This window comes from Columba livia, chromosome 3 (assembly GCF_036013475.1).
Source record: "Columba livia isolate bColLiv1 breed racing homer chromosome 3, bColLiv1.pat.W.v2, whole genome shotgun sequence".
Taxonomy (NCBI): Eukaryota; Metazoa; Chordata; class Aves; order Columbiformes; family Columbidae; genus Columba; species Columba livia.
This window is the reverse complement of record NC_088604.1, coordinates 112,534,308-112,549,758: the sequence shown is the minus strand read 5'-3', so window position 1 is coordinate 112,549,758 and position 15,451 is coordinate 112,534,308. Positions and strand designations below refer to the sequence as shown.

The 15,451-nt window shown below is 43.8% G+C and overlaps 1 protein-coding gene across 2 annotated transcripts in view; it reads left to right on the top strand.

Moving 5' to 3' along the window:
- The window catches only part of SPRED2 (sprouty related EVH1 domain containing 2), a 65,882-nt gene extending 51,720 nt beyond the window's left edge, over nt 1-14,162 (top strand). For both annotated transcript variants that reach the window (XM_065059839.1, XM_005505362.4), the window contains exons 5-6: nt 10,146-10,295; nt 10,651-14,162. In XM_065059839.1, coding sequence (XP_064915911.1) covers nt 10,146-10,295; nt 10,651-11,301 — 801 coding nt within the window. In that variant the 3' untranslated portion in view covers nt 11,302-14,162. The remainder of the gene's footprint in view (nt 1-10,145; nt 10,296-10,650) is intronic.
- Nucleotides 14,163-15,451: the final 1,289 nt, after the last annotated feature.

Sequence of the window (15,451 nt, the reverse complement as noted above, 5' to 3'; positions counted from 1 at the left end):
CCTTCTTTACCCTGGGCTATGCAGTTCACCTTTGAAGTCCTTTTTCAGCTGCATGGTCTTTGAAAATTTTGCAAAGACAGAAAATGGCCTTTTCCATTATTTAAGTATAGAGCCTAAGGAAGTCGCTTTCAACAAGCAGCTATATTTGTAAGCTGCAATCTCTCCTGCTGCTGCGTCTGAACAAAATGTCCTGGAGCACTTGTCGGAGGTGGCACTGGGGACACTGGCTGGATTTGGGGGTAACAGGGGGAGTGGACCCCTCATGGGGTGTAAATGCGGTTGGAAAGAGGCAGCATTGGCTGGGAGACAGAGCATTGATTGACAATTTCCCGTGCCAGGGCAGAAAGGGATTAGCGAGTCACCACCTGGCACGTAACCCGGCAGCAGTGGTGGGGCTGGAGTGAGCGGGCAAAGCCGCGCTCAGCCCCGGTGTCCCAGCCTCAGCATAACAGAGAAGAGGGGAAAGTATTTGGCCCCAGGTGCCAAGCTGGAGCATCCGTCTTGGCTGTGATGGGGAGGAGGCTGAGTCAGAACTGCGGGGCAAATGACTACGTTGCCCTGCTCTTCGGGAGGGAGCCTATAATTTCCACGTACTGTTTAAACGTTGGCAAATCTGTTGTCTTGTAGAAAAGAAATAAGACTTCAGGCTGCTTGGAATGCACACCCGAGTTTTGCCAGTCTAACCATAATTTGGTTGCGTCCTCTCAAATGTTTTGGTTTGGTTTTGGTTTTGTTTGGAGTTTCTTTTTTTGGAGAGTTTGGGAAGGAAGAGGAGGAGTTTGGTAAAGCTAGACAATGAAATGTGCTTTTATGTGAGGCTTCAAGAATTATTTTTTCCTTCAAAGTAGCAGGCTCCCCCATTCACCTCTTTAAAGAGAGGAAAACAACAACAACAACAAACCTTCTGACTGACAAAATACCACAGAATGGTGTTCCCTCTGCTTCCAGGCATATATTTGGTAGTGACTGTGGGCAAATAACAGAGTATAAGAGTCCAGGGAGCTCAAAATGGACCTCTGCCCAGTACAGAAATGCATTATAAGCAACTGCATCTAAATAACCCTGTTTCCTTCCCTCACCTGCCTAATGTGTTTTGCTAAAGGTCTGCTCGCCCTGTATCTCGTAAATATTTTACGAAAATTAAATCAGAAGTGATTATAGGAAGCAGTTCATCTGTCTCTGGTTCTGTCTGCAAAAGGAGAAGGAAAGGCAGAAGTAAATAAGTACCATTGCATTTTTAAGTGGAGCCTGACATATTTGCAGCGCATGTGAAGAGGGTATTTTAAAAGTTTGCATCAGCTGTTGGATTCTATTTTGGTGATGAATTCCAGCTAAAATAATGTGGATGCTCATGACTGTGTGAATAAATGACCCCTAACTGACTTCTTAAAATATCAGTCTATGGGAAGTTTGCATTTAACTGTGTTTTCCCCTCCATTTGTAACCTGGTATATCATATAGGAGGAGCACACTGCTGAGTTTAGAGCCTGAAATGTTGAATTTGTACATAGCAAAGACATGAATGATGAATTAGGTGCACCAATTCTTTTAGATTAGCTAATCTAATTTTTATTAGCATTTCCCAGCCCCTGGTGTAATTTTCTTCCTCTCCCCACCCTGTGGAAACTACTGTATGGAAGAGCAGAGATTCAGCCATGAGTTACTTGGAGATCTCTGTTCCGGCTGCGCTCAGCAGCGGCTCAGGCTCTTCCCATCCCCTCTGCACGTCCAGTGCTTAACACGCCCCGACTGAGCTTTGCTCCTTTATTTCCTAGCATTTCTACCCCTCTTGCAAAAGGAGAGCTTTTTCGGCAGCATGGATATGCCAGGTTCACCGTTAACACCTTAAAATTAGGAGCTAGTGCTTTCCAAATTAATTGTAGCTATGCTGATGACAAGCAAGTCAAAGACAAAAAGCTTTAAAGAGGAGCTGGTACCCACCTCCCCCTCTGGACCTCCTATGTCTGCCCCCTGCTTTGCCTGGAGACCCCCTTGTGCCATCAGGGCACGAGTCTCTATGGGTGGTCAGCTGGGGTCAGGGAGCTGATATGAAGATGATTTTGGGCTGGATTTCTGTGGTTCTTCACCCAAGGGTGTGTACAGAGCAGGTGGTGGGGCTGGTGGGAGGGAGGAGCAGGGACTGTCACCTCCCCACGGCAGCACAGACTTTGGTGACCCGTCTCTCATGGCCTTAGCAGAGGGCAGCTGTGGTAAGGTGGCTAATGTTACTTGTTAGAGGAGGGAGGCTTTGTTAATCTTTTTGGAGCTGTACAAACACAAATACTGGGCAGCTGATCATCCCTACAGCGCTGTAGTCCGCACCAGGATGTCATTTCCGAGGCATAAACAGATTAACGGAACCCTTTATGCAAAAAGGAAAAGCCTGCCCCTGTCCCTGGGTGGGTTTAAGCAGTTGGTTGGTTTAAACAGTTTGCAGGTTTAGGTAAAAACATCCCCCTGAAGTGATGCAGCTCATCTCAGCTTGGAGAAATCCAGTCAGGCCACAGCAAGGAGGAGTTCCAGAAATTAAGGAGGAAACGTAGAAGTCCCATTATGGAGAGACTCTCCAGATTGGCAAGGATATGAGCATCTTGTGGGTAGGCAGGGCCATCCGCATCTCACCCCCTGTGCTGTGGGATCGCTGTTCTGCCTGCAGAGCAGCCCCAGAAACAGAGGCTTGTGGTTTGTTTGGGGTATTTTTTTCCCTTTACAACATTCTGGTTTTCCCTTATAAGTACCTGATGCAAAGGCTTTTCCTTGCATTGAAGCAGTATGTGAGCCGGGTGGTGTGGTAAGGGCAAGACAAGGGCTATCCCGTGGGAAGGAAATGTCGTGTGGACCCACATGTAGCCTCTGATTCTGCGCTGAGCCCGAGCAAAATGGGGTCCTGTCTTTTTCTTTTTGTGTCTGTTCAATTGCTTGTTTTTGCAGAGATGCATCTGACACCTCGTATCACTGGCAAGTAGTGAAACAGGAAAATCTCACTGAGGTTTCCCCATCACCACATCTGAGTGTTTTCCATGTCATTTACCCAGGTCTGATCCTCACATGTTCTTTTTACTCCTCAAAGTGAACTGTTAAGCCACATCTGTTGTCTATACAGAACTGATCGGTGGTGCCAGGAGCGGGTTTAGCATTAGCTTAATAGAGATGATCTTGTGCACCAAATCCTTGTAAATATTTCTTAAGTTTTGCTGACTTAAGACAGCAGAGCCACTAGCATCTTTCTGGCACTAAAAGCTATGACCACAACATTAAAAAAATAAAAAGGGTAGGAGTAAAACTAGCTAGCTTTCTGCACTTTATATTGGTATTTGTGTAAGTGGTGACTAGGAAACAGTCCAGAAATTTAAGAAATTCATAGTCATGTTCTGGTTTATAAAGAATCTGAATCTATGGTTATTGTCATGGTTGTTTACAGCCAATTTGTCTTTGAACTGTACTGGAATATGATCTGACGTGAAGCTTTTCCTTCAGGCTCTCTGGTAGTGCACAGAACTAGATTCAGCTCCAGAGGTCCTCAGTGAATGAGGCTGTCAAAACGTTTCTAAAATGTATAGAAGGGGTTTTCTTCAATTCCCTTTCTTTCTTGTCTTCATTGACAGGCAACAAACAGGAATTTGACAAAAGCATTTTCTTCTGTGGCTTTATCTTGCCATGACAAATTAAAAGCTTGTGCTCAGAAGACAGGAGTCTCACATCTTAAAAGATTTTTCACACTGAACCTTTTCCTTTCTTAATACTTAAATTACCTAAGCCCCCTTAGAAGTGGGCTGTCCTGAATATGCAGAGCACACTTAGAGGTGAATGGAAAATGTCAACTGTTTCTCTTTCTAATTTTTTTTAATAGAGAGAGGTGTTTTGAGACAAAAATTAGGACTTTTGCTCTCCCCCTCTCTGTGAAATTCAAAAGTGCTATATCTCTTCAGGCTTAAAGAGAGAAAAAAAAAGCTAGAGGGGAAAGGAAAGACTCGTTCTGGCAAGATTAAGCTGAGGGAGTTCTGGGAGACTATATTTTATCTCAGTTTCTTTGGAAAGGTGGAAGTTTCTTTGCCATGCATCTGAAATAGCTCTCAGGCTTCCTCTTTGTGAAGTTTATAAACAGCAGAGGCTCTTGCAGATAAACCAGATTGGCGCTTAGCTCGCTGTTGCTCCCCTGCTGTACTGCTTCACTGACTTTATCATTTTTTCCTTTCCGTACTGATAGCACAGCTGTGTTTTCCCTTATTCCAGTGAATGAGAAGGGCCGAGTGAAGAAGAGCTGGCTTGTGCCGGGGCTCCCAAGGGCTGGCACCTGGGCAGAGCACACGACCAGAGGGTAGCAGCCCGAGGTGCTCGGGTACGGACAGGAGAAGGGTGGACATGGCCGGCATCGTGTTTTCCAGGCTTATCCTCAAGCTGTGGATGGGTGGCGGAACTGGGTTTCTCATCCTGGGGATGGCAGAGATGTCTTTTCAGACAACAAGGTGGCAATGGGCTCCTTTTGAATATGAATAAATCTTATGAGGAGTGGTTGAGGGAACTGGGGCTGTCCAGCCTGGAGAAAAGGAGGCTGAGGGAGACCTTATCGCTGTCTACAACTACCTGAAAGGAGGTTGTAGCATGGAGGGGGTTGGTCTCTTCTCCCAAGTAGCAAGTGATAGGATGAGAGGAAATGGCCTCAAGTTGCGCCAGGGAAGGTTTGGATTGGATATTAGGAAAAAATTCTTCACAAAAAGGGTTGTGAAGCACTTGAACAGGCTGCCCAGCTAAGTGGTGGAGTCACCATCTCTGGAGGTGTTTAAAAGACACATAGATGAGTTTCTTAGGGACCTGTGTTAGTGCCAGAGTTAGGTTATGGTTGGACTTTATGAGCTTGAGGGTCTCTTCCAACCAAAATGATTCTATGATGCTATGTCCAGGCTTCCCAAAGTAAACATAGGAGGTGCTATGGGAGGTTTGGCTGTTGAAGAAGGCTGCCTTGGTAAAGACAGGACCTGGAGCTCCCACCAAGTGTTGCATTTCCAGCTGCACATCAGCAGTCCCCTCAGATACAGGTGACACAGTGAGAAGGTTTGCATGGCGGGGGAGATGAGCAAAGCGGATTGTGGCAGTAGAGAGCGGGTTGGCTTGTAGAGGGCTTGCGCTTTTCAAAGGCCAGGCTGCCACAGGTTTTTGATTCCTTTAGGACCATTACTTGTAAAACTACTCGTTCAACTTCTTCATACTTTTATTCCCCCGTGTCCTCCCCGCCTCCTGTAACCATTAAAATCTTGGGGGCGTGGGAGGGAGTCTAGCTTGACCAACAAGTATTTTTGACACCAATCTTGCAAATGCCTTAGCTGGCTGAGAGCACTTCTGGAAGTTACAAGTGATAGAGCTCTGTAATTTCCTTCCAGCAACTGATTTCTGTTAAGCTGCTACAGATTGTATTGGTTCACAGTTCTGAGATGAATCTTTCTTCTCTTTCATATTTACTCTTGAATGTTGCGTCACACAGGGTGAAACTATTCTGTAAAGCCATTAGAGCCGAGGTGATCAGACCATTTTCAGGAGCAGGAGAAGACTTCTTTTTCTCATTCATTTTTATGATAGATCCTTATCTCGGAATATTGCTTCGGCACTGGATTAGCCAGCCGTTCTTGTGTAACAAAGCCATTTCAATGAGAAGTAAACAGTAGTAAATGATTAACATGATCTTCTTTATTAATGACTAGAGGTTTTTAATTTAACGAGTCGCTTCTGAAAGACTGAGGGGGAAACTGGGGGGCACTTTTATTTTAATAAAAAATGTTTAAATGATCACAGTGCAATCATTTGCATGTACAAGCCTGGTGTTGTTTCTCGAAGCAGCCATATCAAACATGCGGTACGTGTGCTCGCTCAGATGTGTACAGCTCGCTTGCAAAAGGAAATGTGTAGCATGGGTTTCATAAAATTACTATTATGGTTCATGATTAATGATTTTGTTATCCGAGCAGTGAAACCACAAGACTTCATGACAGCCATAGCAGTCGCAAAGCTCTAGTACGTGCAGCACAAATATCTCCAATTGAGCATTGCGGGCGTGTTGAAACGGAGTTTCTTACCGGACTCCCTGTTCCAACAACTTCAGTTTTGGGTTCATTTCTCTTATGTGGTTACTAGGCATGTTTTCAGTAGTTTCCCCTCAAAAACAAATACTGGAACTGGATTGGTTTCAACAGGCTGTAGAGGAAGACAGCATTTCTCTGGCAGACTGGTGTCTCAATGGTTTGGGACATGTTTTTCCATCGGTGAAGTAGTGTGGCTCTGGAGGCCACGTCCTGTGTAGATGTATTCCTGTAGGCAAGTGTGTAGCATTTGGGTGACCTGTAACAAACCTCTCATGTCTCTCTGCTCCACCAGCCTCCCCAAAACTTTCACTGCTATGCTGGTGGTAGAAAATTCTAGCAAAGACCCAGTCATGTTGTTGGGGATGGAAGTTGTTCCCTGCTTCCATCACTAACAAAGTCTTGCCATCATTTGTTCACGGTGGCACTTGACTGAAGGTGAGAGTGCCTTTTCTTTGAGAATGTGCCTGATTTGTACCAGTCACCAAGTCCAGGTTCAGTCCCAATGGAGTGGTACTGAGGGAACGGTATGCTGTTGAAGGCCCGAGCATCATCATGCCTTTGATCCTTAGTCTCTTAGTGTGTTCTGAGGGTTTCCGTATGGCTTCTCAAACTACTTTTTAACTATGGGCCTTGTCAGAAGTACCTCCTTCTCTTTAAACCTTACCTGAGCCTGTTGCAGTGAAAGCCTCAGCATCTTCTCTTCTGAAGGACACCAGAAGACTGATCATCTTTTCCTACTGGCATTCCCATGGGTCTGCTGACTTCTTCCCATTTTCATGGTCCTTTCCATTGTCTCTTTTCCAGGCTGGAGACACCCAGGCAATTTAGTTAAGTGTTGTTGAGAAACCATCCCATATTCTCCATTGTCCTCTGTGAGCTGGGTGGAAATACCCTTGTTGACGCAGGGTGGAACTGAGCCACCAAGCTGACATTGTCACAGGTCTGTCTGTTTTAACCCCAAGACCTCTTTTCTGAGCAGCGATAGCTGGCTCAGAGTGCATCATTGTACATGGCAGATCAAGGTGTTTGGATCACTTTGCACTTTAGGGGTTGTTTTTTTTGTTTAGCATCCAGCCTCTTAGCATTCTGACATTCTTAAGCACATTTTCAGGGACAGTTTTTATTTTTACTATCTTGAATAACTTAAGTTTCATCTGGAAACTGTGTCATTTTGTTCACCTCTCTCTTCAGATCATTGATGAGTATGCTCACCAGTGCAGGTGTAGGAGCCTGTGGGATTCACTGGTGACCTCCTGCTTGGGCATGTGTTATTATCTACCTTTTTTCCCCCCAGTCTTCATTCATTCCTGTGTGTCGAGAGCCTTCTCTCTTCTCTTAGAGAAGTTTGAAGCTTTGATGGGGGACCTTGTTGGAAAGCAAGGGTGCTTATCCCAGCCGATGGTCAGCAAGGTGACCCTGCGGACACTGCATTTGTCAACGAGTTGCCTTTAGCATCACCAACCAGGAGGCAGCGTGAACATTTTTACGGACGAGCAAGCAGAGACCTGGTCTGGGATGGCTCGCGTTCTCCCTTTCTGGGTGCTTTAGAGTAAGTGTTTGTGTTGGCATGCTGCCCCTCTAATCTGAGGACATTGAACGTGGAAATGCAGCAACTTTTAATAAGGTGAAAGCGGAGACCAGAGCCACAGCCTCTGTGGTATGCTGCAAACAGGTTTTGTAGCCGTGTCAACACATGTGGAGGAGAGGCTCGGTTGCCCTGCCGGGTCTGAAGGAGGGTAAGGTGTGGAGGAAGGCATGGGTAGATAAGAATCAGGCAAGATAAAAATCCCTACAGCCTCTTTTCCAATTGCCTCTTGCAGAAACCCTGCCTTCCTGAGAGGTAGCAAACAATGCACTGCATGGAGGGCTGGTTATAGCTCCCAGCTGCCCCGCTGAGATTATCTAGCTGTTATATCCAGTTTGGGATTTTTATTTTCATCTAGGAGGGTGAGGGGGTAATAGGCTGGTATGTGCAACCTCTACCAGTTTGGTGATTTTCCCAGGCTTCGCTATTTTGACCATGAGCACCCACGATGTTTTCGGAGCATGTCCACAAAAGGCTTGTCCCAGCAGGGCTCGGCCGCGGTTCCAGTAAAGGCAAAGGGTTCTGCTGGGTGGCACAGCACCGTGTTAAGGCTCTGCCTTCTTTTTGGTTCATGCCAGTCAAAGTTTAACTTTGAGAGCATGCGAGAGACTAAGGCTGCCCAGACTGTGGGGTGTGTGCCTTTCTGTTGTTGTTCTGAGAAGCTTAAATTACAGCTTGGCATCTGGGTCTGCACTGCATACGGTGCTGCAAAAAGGTGCTTGCTTGTACAAGGTGGCTGTTGTAACTACATCCGGCTCTTCTCAGGTTTTCCAAATAGGTGGGAAGCTTAATGTTATTATTAATTACTTGCTTGTAGAAGCTGCTAATTTTCTTTTGCAATGTACCCAAAATGTGCTAGATATTGTAGGACCTAAAGTTAGAGACACAAGAATTAGCTCTGAAGGATTTAAACCCCAGGTCTGAGCTGCTTTTGTCTAATAAGTTATTAAGACTGGGCTGATCAAACCACTTCTTAAAAAGAGCCTGAATATCACTGAAGTTACATTTTAGAGGTGTTGTTAACTGTCTTAAGAGTTGTTCTGCTTCTAGGTGCTTGTTAATAAAAAAACCAAACACACACACAAAAAAAGAAAGGCATTAAAAGTCTGTTCCTAATGGGTGGGTCAGCCATTCAAAACTCATCCTGCCTATTGTAGCTCTCAGATAACCCAGCCTGGCTTTACATCACACTGCAAACGGATCTGTGTGTTTGCTTTCTACAAAGTAAGTTGGGAGTTCAGTGCCTTTAAGTGCTACACTTAAAGATCAACATCTCTTTTGTGTTCTAATGCTTTAAGGTGTGCTCGCCTTTGGGCAGGCTTGCAGAGCTTTTTTTTTCAGCATAAACAAATATTCACAGTGAGCATTCTTGGAGTAAGAGATGCGTCTGGTACGAGTCATTGGAAAATAATATTTATAGAGTGCATTCTTGACAAGGAGAGAAGGTTTTTCAGGTAAAACCAGTCTGCTTCCTCTGCTGATATAACCTTTCTCCCTTGTTGAGGTTGTGTCTCTAGCTGACTGTTGTGGCAAATGGAAGCCTCTCCCTTGGACTCAGCATAGCTGTAGCGTGGGTTGTTAGTTGGAGGGAGATGGAGATTTTTCTTCCTTCAAAGCACCAATATTGTATGGAGACTATTTTAACCAAGGAAGGGTTGTGGAGAGAGGATGGCTAAGACTGGTACCCCACTGTTTGTTTCTCCAGGAGGAGAAATAAGTACATTAGGAAGCTGCAGGTATTGGCAACAGCATGTTATTGCGTGATATTTCACCCTTTCGTGATCATTGCTGTGTAATTCATGTAACTAATTAACTTTTAAGAAGTGTTCACTGTGAGCCAGTAATGTATAAAAACACAGGTAGCATTCATTGTACGTTAGAGATCAGTGACAAAGCAAGAAAAAAAACCCCTGAAGTCTTTAAAGGAAAACTGATTATTCAAGTAGCCTGTGATGAACTGGAATTTGGTGAGTGTTTGGAGAAGGATGTGTAAAGGAGTTTTTGGCTTAATGCAATGCCTGCAGGTTAACAAAATTGCCAGTATTTTTGTAGCCTGTGTAACTAGCAAGGTACAGCCTGGGCACACAGATGCTGAGTCTGCCCGCAGGACTTACACGATTGCTTCATTTCATGGAGTTTACCTTTGCTCTTCAGAGGTAGCTTCTAGTGCAAATGTTCATCATCCTGCAATGCCCAGTATAACAAATAACATGCCAAGCGAATACGAGTGGTGCTGGTGAACATGTCATGCGTCGGCTGTGGCATGTTATTTTTCCATGTGTGTGGTGACAGCATTTATGGCCTGGCAACAGATTTGCCTCTTTCAAGTGTTTTATGTGAAACTTTATGAAACTGCCTGCTGCAAGGTGTTGCCAATATTGCAGGTGTGCACAAAGTCAATGAATGTTAAAACATCTCTTTTAATACCGTGCGCAGTAACAGCTGAATGTATGACGATTTTTTTCCCCGCTTTCCATTTAAAACAGAATGCTACAGATAGCTCCTCTAACTCCTCTCAAAAAAGGGAACAGCCTATGCGAACTCTGGCTTCTCCTGCATCCTGCGAACATCGAAGAATTTGCACTCGTGGACACCTTCACGACCATTATAGCTCTGACCACTACCATCTAGAACAAGTAAGGTTTCTTCTCAGTGCTGTCACCTGAAGGGCTTTGTCTGCTGTAGCTGAGACTGGTTGTTTGGTTCCCCCCCCCACCCCTGAAAGACTTGTTCCACCCTTCTTTTTCCCCTCCTTTCCCCTTCGGTTAGCTTTAAATGGCTTCCAGTTATAACAAACAAAACAAAAATTTGGTTTAAAACTGTGATTATGTTGTACCGTCCACACACAGACCCTTGTAGGTCTGTGACAGCTCCTGAGCCAAAGGCTGAAACTCTGTGGTGGGTCACTAAGCAAGGAGACAGTGATTACTAATAGCGAAGTGAGCTTATTTATCTTCTCTAACTCTTCCATCTCTGTCCCTGCTTCTACAGTCAGTAGCACGATCCTACCGGCACGTCAACTTTCCAGATGATGATGAGGAGATAGTGCGCATCAATCCTCGGGAAAAGATTTGGATGACTGGATACGAGGACTATCGCCATGCCCCAGCAAGAGGAAAGAACTTTGATCCTGATGACATGGACTCCTACGTACGTTTTGCCAAAAGTGAGGCCTCAAAACATGAATACACTTATCCTTACGTAGACAACTCGGACTTTGACCTGGGTGAAGATATAAAGGGTGCTGTGATAAAGACTCAACCTGTCAAATTCAAGCCCAGGCGGAAGGAAGATGGTGAGAGGTCACGGTGCGTGTACTGCAGGGACATGTTCAACCACGAGGAGAACAAACGGGGTCAATGCCAGGATGCTCCAGACCGCGTCAAGACTTGCATCCATCGAGTGAGCTGTATGTGGTGCGCAGACACTATGCTCTATCACTGTATGTCCGATCCAGAAGGAGACTATACAGATCCTTGCTCGTGCGACACCAGTGATGAAATGTTTTGCCTCCGGTGGATGGCTCTTATTGCCTTGTCTTTCATTGCTCCATGTATGTGCTGTTACTTGCCGCTTCGGGCTTGTTACCACTGTGGGGTCATGTGCAGGTGCTGTGGTGGAAAACACAAAGCTGCTGGATGACTACAGATGCATTCAAAGTGTTATGTTTTTCCTGTAGTTCGAGGAACACGTTGGTTTTGGAGCATTGAGATCACTTGTTTTGATGCAGCCACTGTGCCCAGCAGCATCCAGAAACCGCCAGTTCGGATCACTTCACATGTGGTCATCTGGGCCTCATTCTGCATTGATTTGCTCATCAAGTGTTCTAACTAACTAACCTACAGCATAGACTTTTGTATTATTAATCTGTAATCAAAACAGACTGTCTTGTACATGTTTTGGGTTGGTTTTTTTTTTTCAGTTAAAATGAGTTTGAGAAAAGAACTGCTTCAAATGGTGGTGGATTGTAGAACATCTCCAGGTTGTGTCCGTCTTGCCTCGGCTTGTGTGGTACCATCAGCGCGTCAGCAAGCTTTGGCGTTTCCAGAAACGGGGTGGTGTAGTGAATGAAATCTCACTTGGAAGGTATTTTAACTTGCCGTCAAGTTATTGTGTGTGTATAGAAGGTGTGCTAGTAACAAACTTGTACCACAACACAGTATTTCTGTCGCTGGTTTTCTTTGGTTTTTTTGTTCTGTTTTCCAAAGCCAAAATAGCCATCTAAGCTGCAGTTTCTCTTCTAGAGTCCATCGTCATTTCCTTCAGCAAACAAATTATTTCTCTGTTCGCAAATCTCTGTGAACAGAAAGCAAGGCTCGGTTACCATCGTCACATAACCATTGGGAATCTGGTAGTTCTCTTTACCTGTAATCATTTCAGACCACTACTGGAAAGGGAAACTTCAATTTTAGGGTTTTCTTTTTTCCCTAAATAACATTGGAAAAATAAAACTGTGTTTTCAGAGTACTACCCCAAAGAAAGGGAATTTCATTAGCCAGCCATGTAATGATCTGTGAATAAAACACTAAGGTTCTAGATGAGGAAAATTGTTGTTATGCAAAGAATTACTAACAATGCAATGTCAAAAGCACTATTATGGCAATTCTGGGGAAATGCTGCATTAAGTGGTGGGTTATATGGAAAATCGTGTTTGTTTGTTTGTTTTCTGTACAATACATGAGCATGAGAACATATGCGTCCACGGTAGAAACTACATTTAGCAATCTAAACAGATGTTTAAAATCAAGAGCCAGGATGTTGACCACCACTTCCATATCCTGACCTGCGGTCCTAGTCCTCCAGATGCTTACATACGTCTTGACGTATTGTGCGTGCAACCGGCATTTCTGTGAGTCTGTGTGTAGGATTAAGCATGTGAGTCTTCGCAGGAGCCAGACGAAGCGTCTCCCTGGCTTTTCCCTCCCCAGTTCACCACCCAGATTTGTCAAGTGGATGTATAAGGTGCATACAGCAGGATAAGATTACTTTAATTTCTTTTTTTTTTTTTTTTTAATGTCATGTTGTCTTGTGTACAAGGCTTGTAATTAGCTTGGAAAAAGAGTATTTTTCTAATATATTACAAGGAATAGCCAAATAATTTTTATTAAAAAAAATTATTTAGCGCAGTGAATTCTAACTAGCATAGTACAATCTGAATACTTTGAGGCAGCTAGGGATTGGCTTGTCAAAGCTGGCACTGCTGTTCCTGCCATAATTTCTTTCTGCAGTAAATTGCCAGTGGGCGCATGTCCTTTCCCTCCCTCTATTGCACATTGACATCAGTCTTAAAAGAGGAATTTTTTTTCTTTTTTTTTAATTAATTTGCCAAATAAATGTAAAAGGAACGCTTGCCATTCTTTCTTGGTGGAATGTCCCAACACTTCCTCTGAGAGTTAATCACAGCTTTTTAGTCAACCATGAATTAAGTATGCAATGTGCTTATACACTATAGAGTTTGGTAGGCTTAATTCGTAGCAGTTGCTGGGGATTTTTCGGTTGTGGGGAAAAAAAAGAAGAATGATAATGGAAAAGGGATGGAGTATTACACTCTGGGTGATGTCTGGGTTTGCTGAATGAAATATAGATATTTTGTGCCTAATAGCAGTTGACAAATCTCTCAATGGTGTCTAGTAAACATCAAGCCAGCCTCGAAAAAAAAAAATCAATGGAACAACCTTTTCCTTTAATTTCTGTTCTCAAAGTTGTTTCATGTAAACAAACATCTGTAAGATCTTCTCTCTATAAAGCACAACACTACAAAAAGATCTTACAGCTTTTTGTCCGGTCTTGAAGTGCCCCTATTTATTTAAGTAAAATAGACATACTCCAAGCCTTTCTGTATGTCTGCAAATGAAAGTTGTTGGGTTTTCGTTGGTTTTGTTTTGGTTTTAAATCCCTCTTCTTTTTGTTTTTATTTCCTCCCCTTCCTCCCTCTTCTCTTGGGTTTTTGTAATACTTGTACATTTTGCTGCGTGTGTCATTTGGTTTGTGAAGGCAGTGGTGTAAGGGCACAATGATAGAAATAGGTGGTTTTTTTGTAAATATTTCTCCTTAATTTCCACACTGCTGCTGAACAGTGTGTAGCATTCTCCCAGTCAGCTTTGCAATACTGACATCGATCATTTGAGAGAAATTATTCAGATTTTATTTTTGTATCTCTGGTAACAAAACATTAACCAAATTATTTTTTTTTTCTCTGTTCTGGAAAGTTTTTTTGTTTGGTTGGGTTGGTTTTTTTTCCAAGCTATTGCTCACGTTAACAAATTAAAGTGCCTGAAGCCTCATCATTATTGTATCTATATACTAAAAGTTAAAACCCTGTTGTATTGATTTTTATAAGCCTTTTTACCTCTGTGTAAAAAAAAAAAAAAATATATATATACAAGTGTATGATGTACATTTTAGTTCTTAACTTCTTTTTTTATTGTTTCTAATATGTATGATCAGTGTAGCTATTGCTTTAAAATGTACCATGTAAATATAAATACATCATATCAAAATGACACCGTTTATTGTTATTCAGCTGGCTGGAAAACGAGGGGAAGATGAAACAGTGTGGGGAAACACGGGGCCATTACAGGAGCCACCACCCCAAGACCTCAGGGTTTCTGAGGAAAAAAAATGATTTGTTTTGTTTTTCAGTGGTAAATGCTGCTAGCCTCAGGCAAATGCAGCAGGGAGCGTGGGAGCAGGTGTATTTTTGAGTGGTTTTGGGTGTTTTTCAGGTATTTTGCACATTTTGGGGTAGGACGGCCCAGTCCTGTGCCCCAGGAGGCCTCGGCGGCCATGACAGCGGCCGAGATTCCCCTCCTGCTCTCCTTTCTCTTCTCCCTGGGCCCTCGTTCCACACGCTGCTTTGGGCTGGGCTAAATACAGCAAAGGGACGATTTTATTTTGTTTTGTTTCGCCCAAGCAGAGCAACCCCAAAGGAAAAGAGGACAGTGGAGGGAAAGGCCAGCAGACATGGCGGCTGAGCGAGGGCCGCCTCGCTTTTTGAGGGCACGTGGTGGGAGCTTGCAGGGCTGACCAGGTGCCAGTGTGGCCAAGGAGAGACACCCAGAACAGCTGGCACTGCCATCCCCACTCAGAGAGGTTTAACATTGAAGATGGAAGAGAAATTAACCCTGTTAAAACGGACAGCTGGCTGTGCTAAACCAACTGGGGAAACTGCAGGAAAACCGGTGAGTACATCTGAATTTTTACATTTAATTCCAATTGGGAGCTAGTCAGGCCACCACCATGCACTTCTGAGAAGCCCAGATTTAATTTTTCTGTAGGTAAGTGATAATGCATACGACCAAGGCAATAACACAACCTAGCCATTGCTCCTTTTATTCAATGTGCTGCTGCTTTTTTTCACTGCTGAATAATGAAGCTTCCTTGAGCACCATGTAAGAGGGGATGCAAAGAACATATACACCAAACTATACATGTCCTCAGATGAAGGGTTTTCTCTCTGCAGTGGTGTTGCCTTGTGTCATGTTCACCCACCCAGCACATGGAGTGATGTGCCAGTTGCATAAATAACCTCCATGGTTTAATTTGTGACAGCTCTGCTGAGATCCTGATTCCACGTTTGCTTTTTGTTGGTTTATACTTGCATTCATGTATTTCTAGGAATATTATATGCTCATATAAATGTAGATTTCTGTTTACATTTATTAAACAAGTGTATATTAGCTATAAATCTAAAAAGACTTCGCAGACCTCACAAGAAACACATGCGCTATGGTCAGGTGTTGCATTGTGGATGACTCTGCACACGAAAGCTGTCAATATGTTGGTGTTAGCT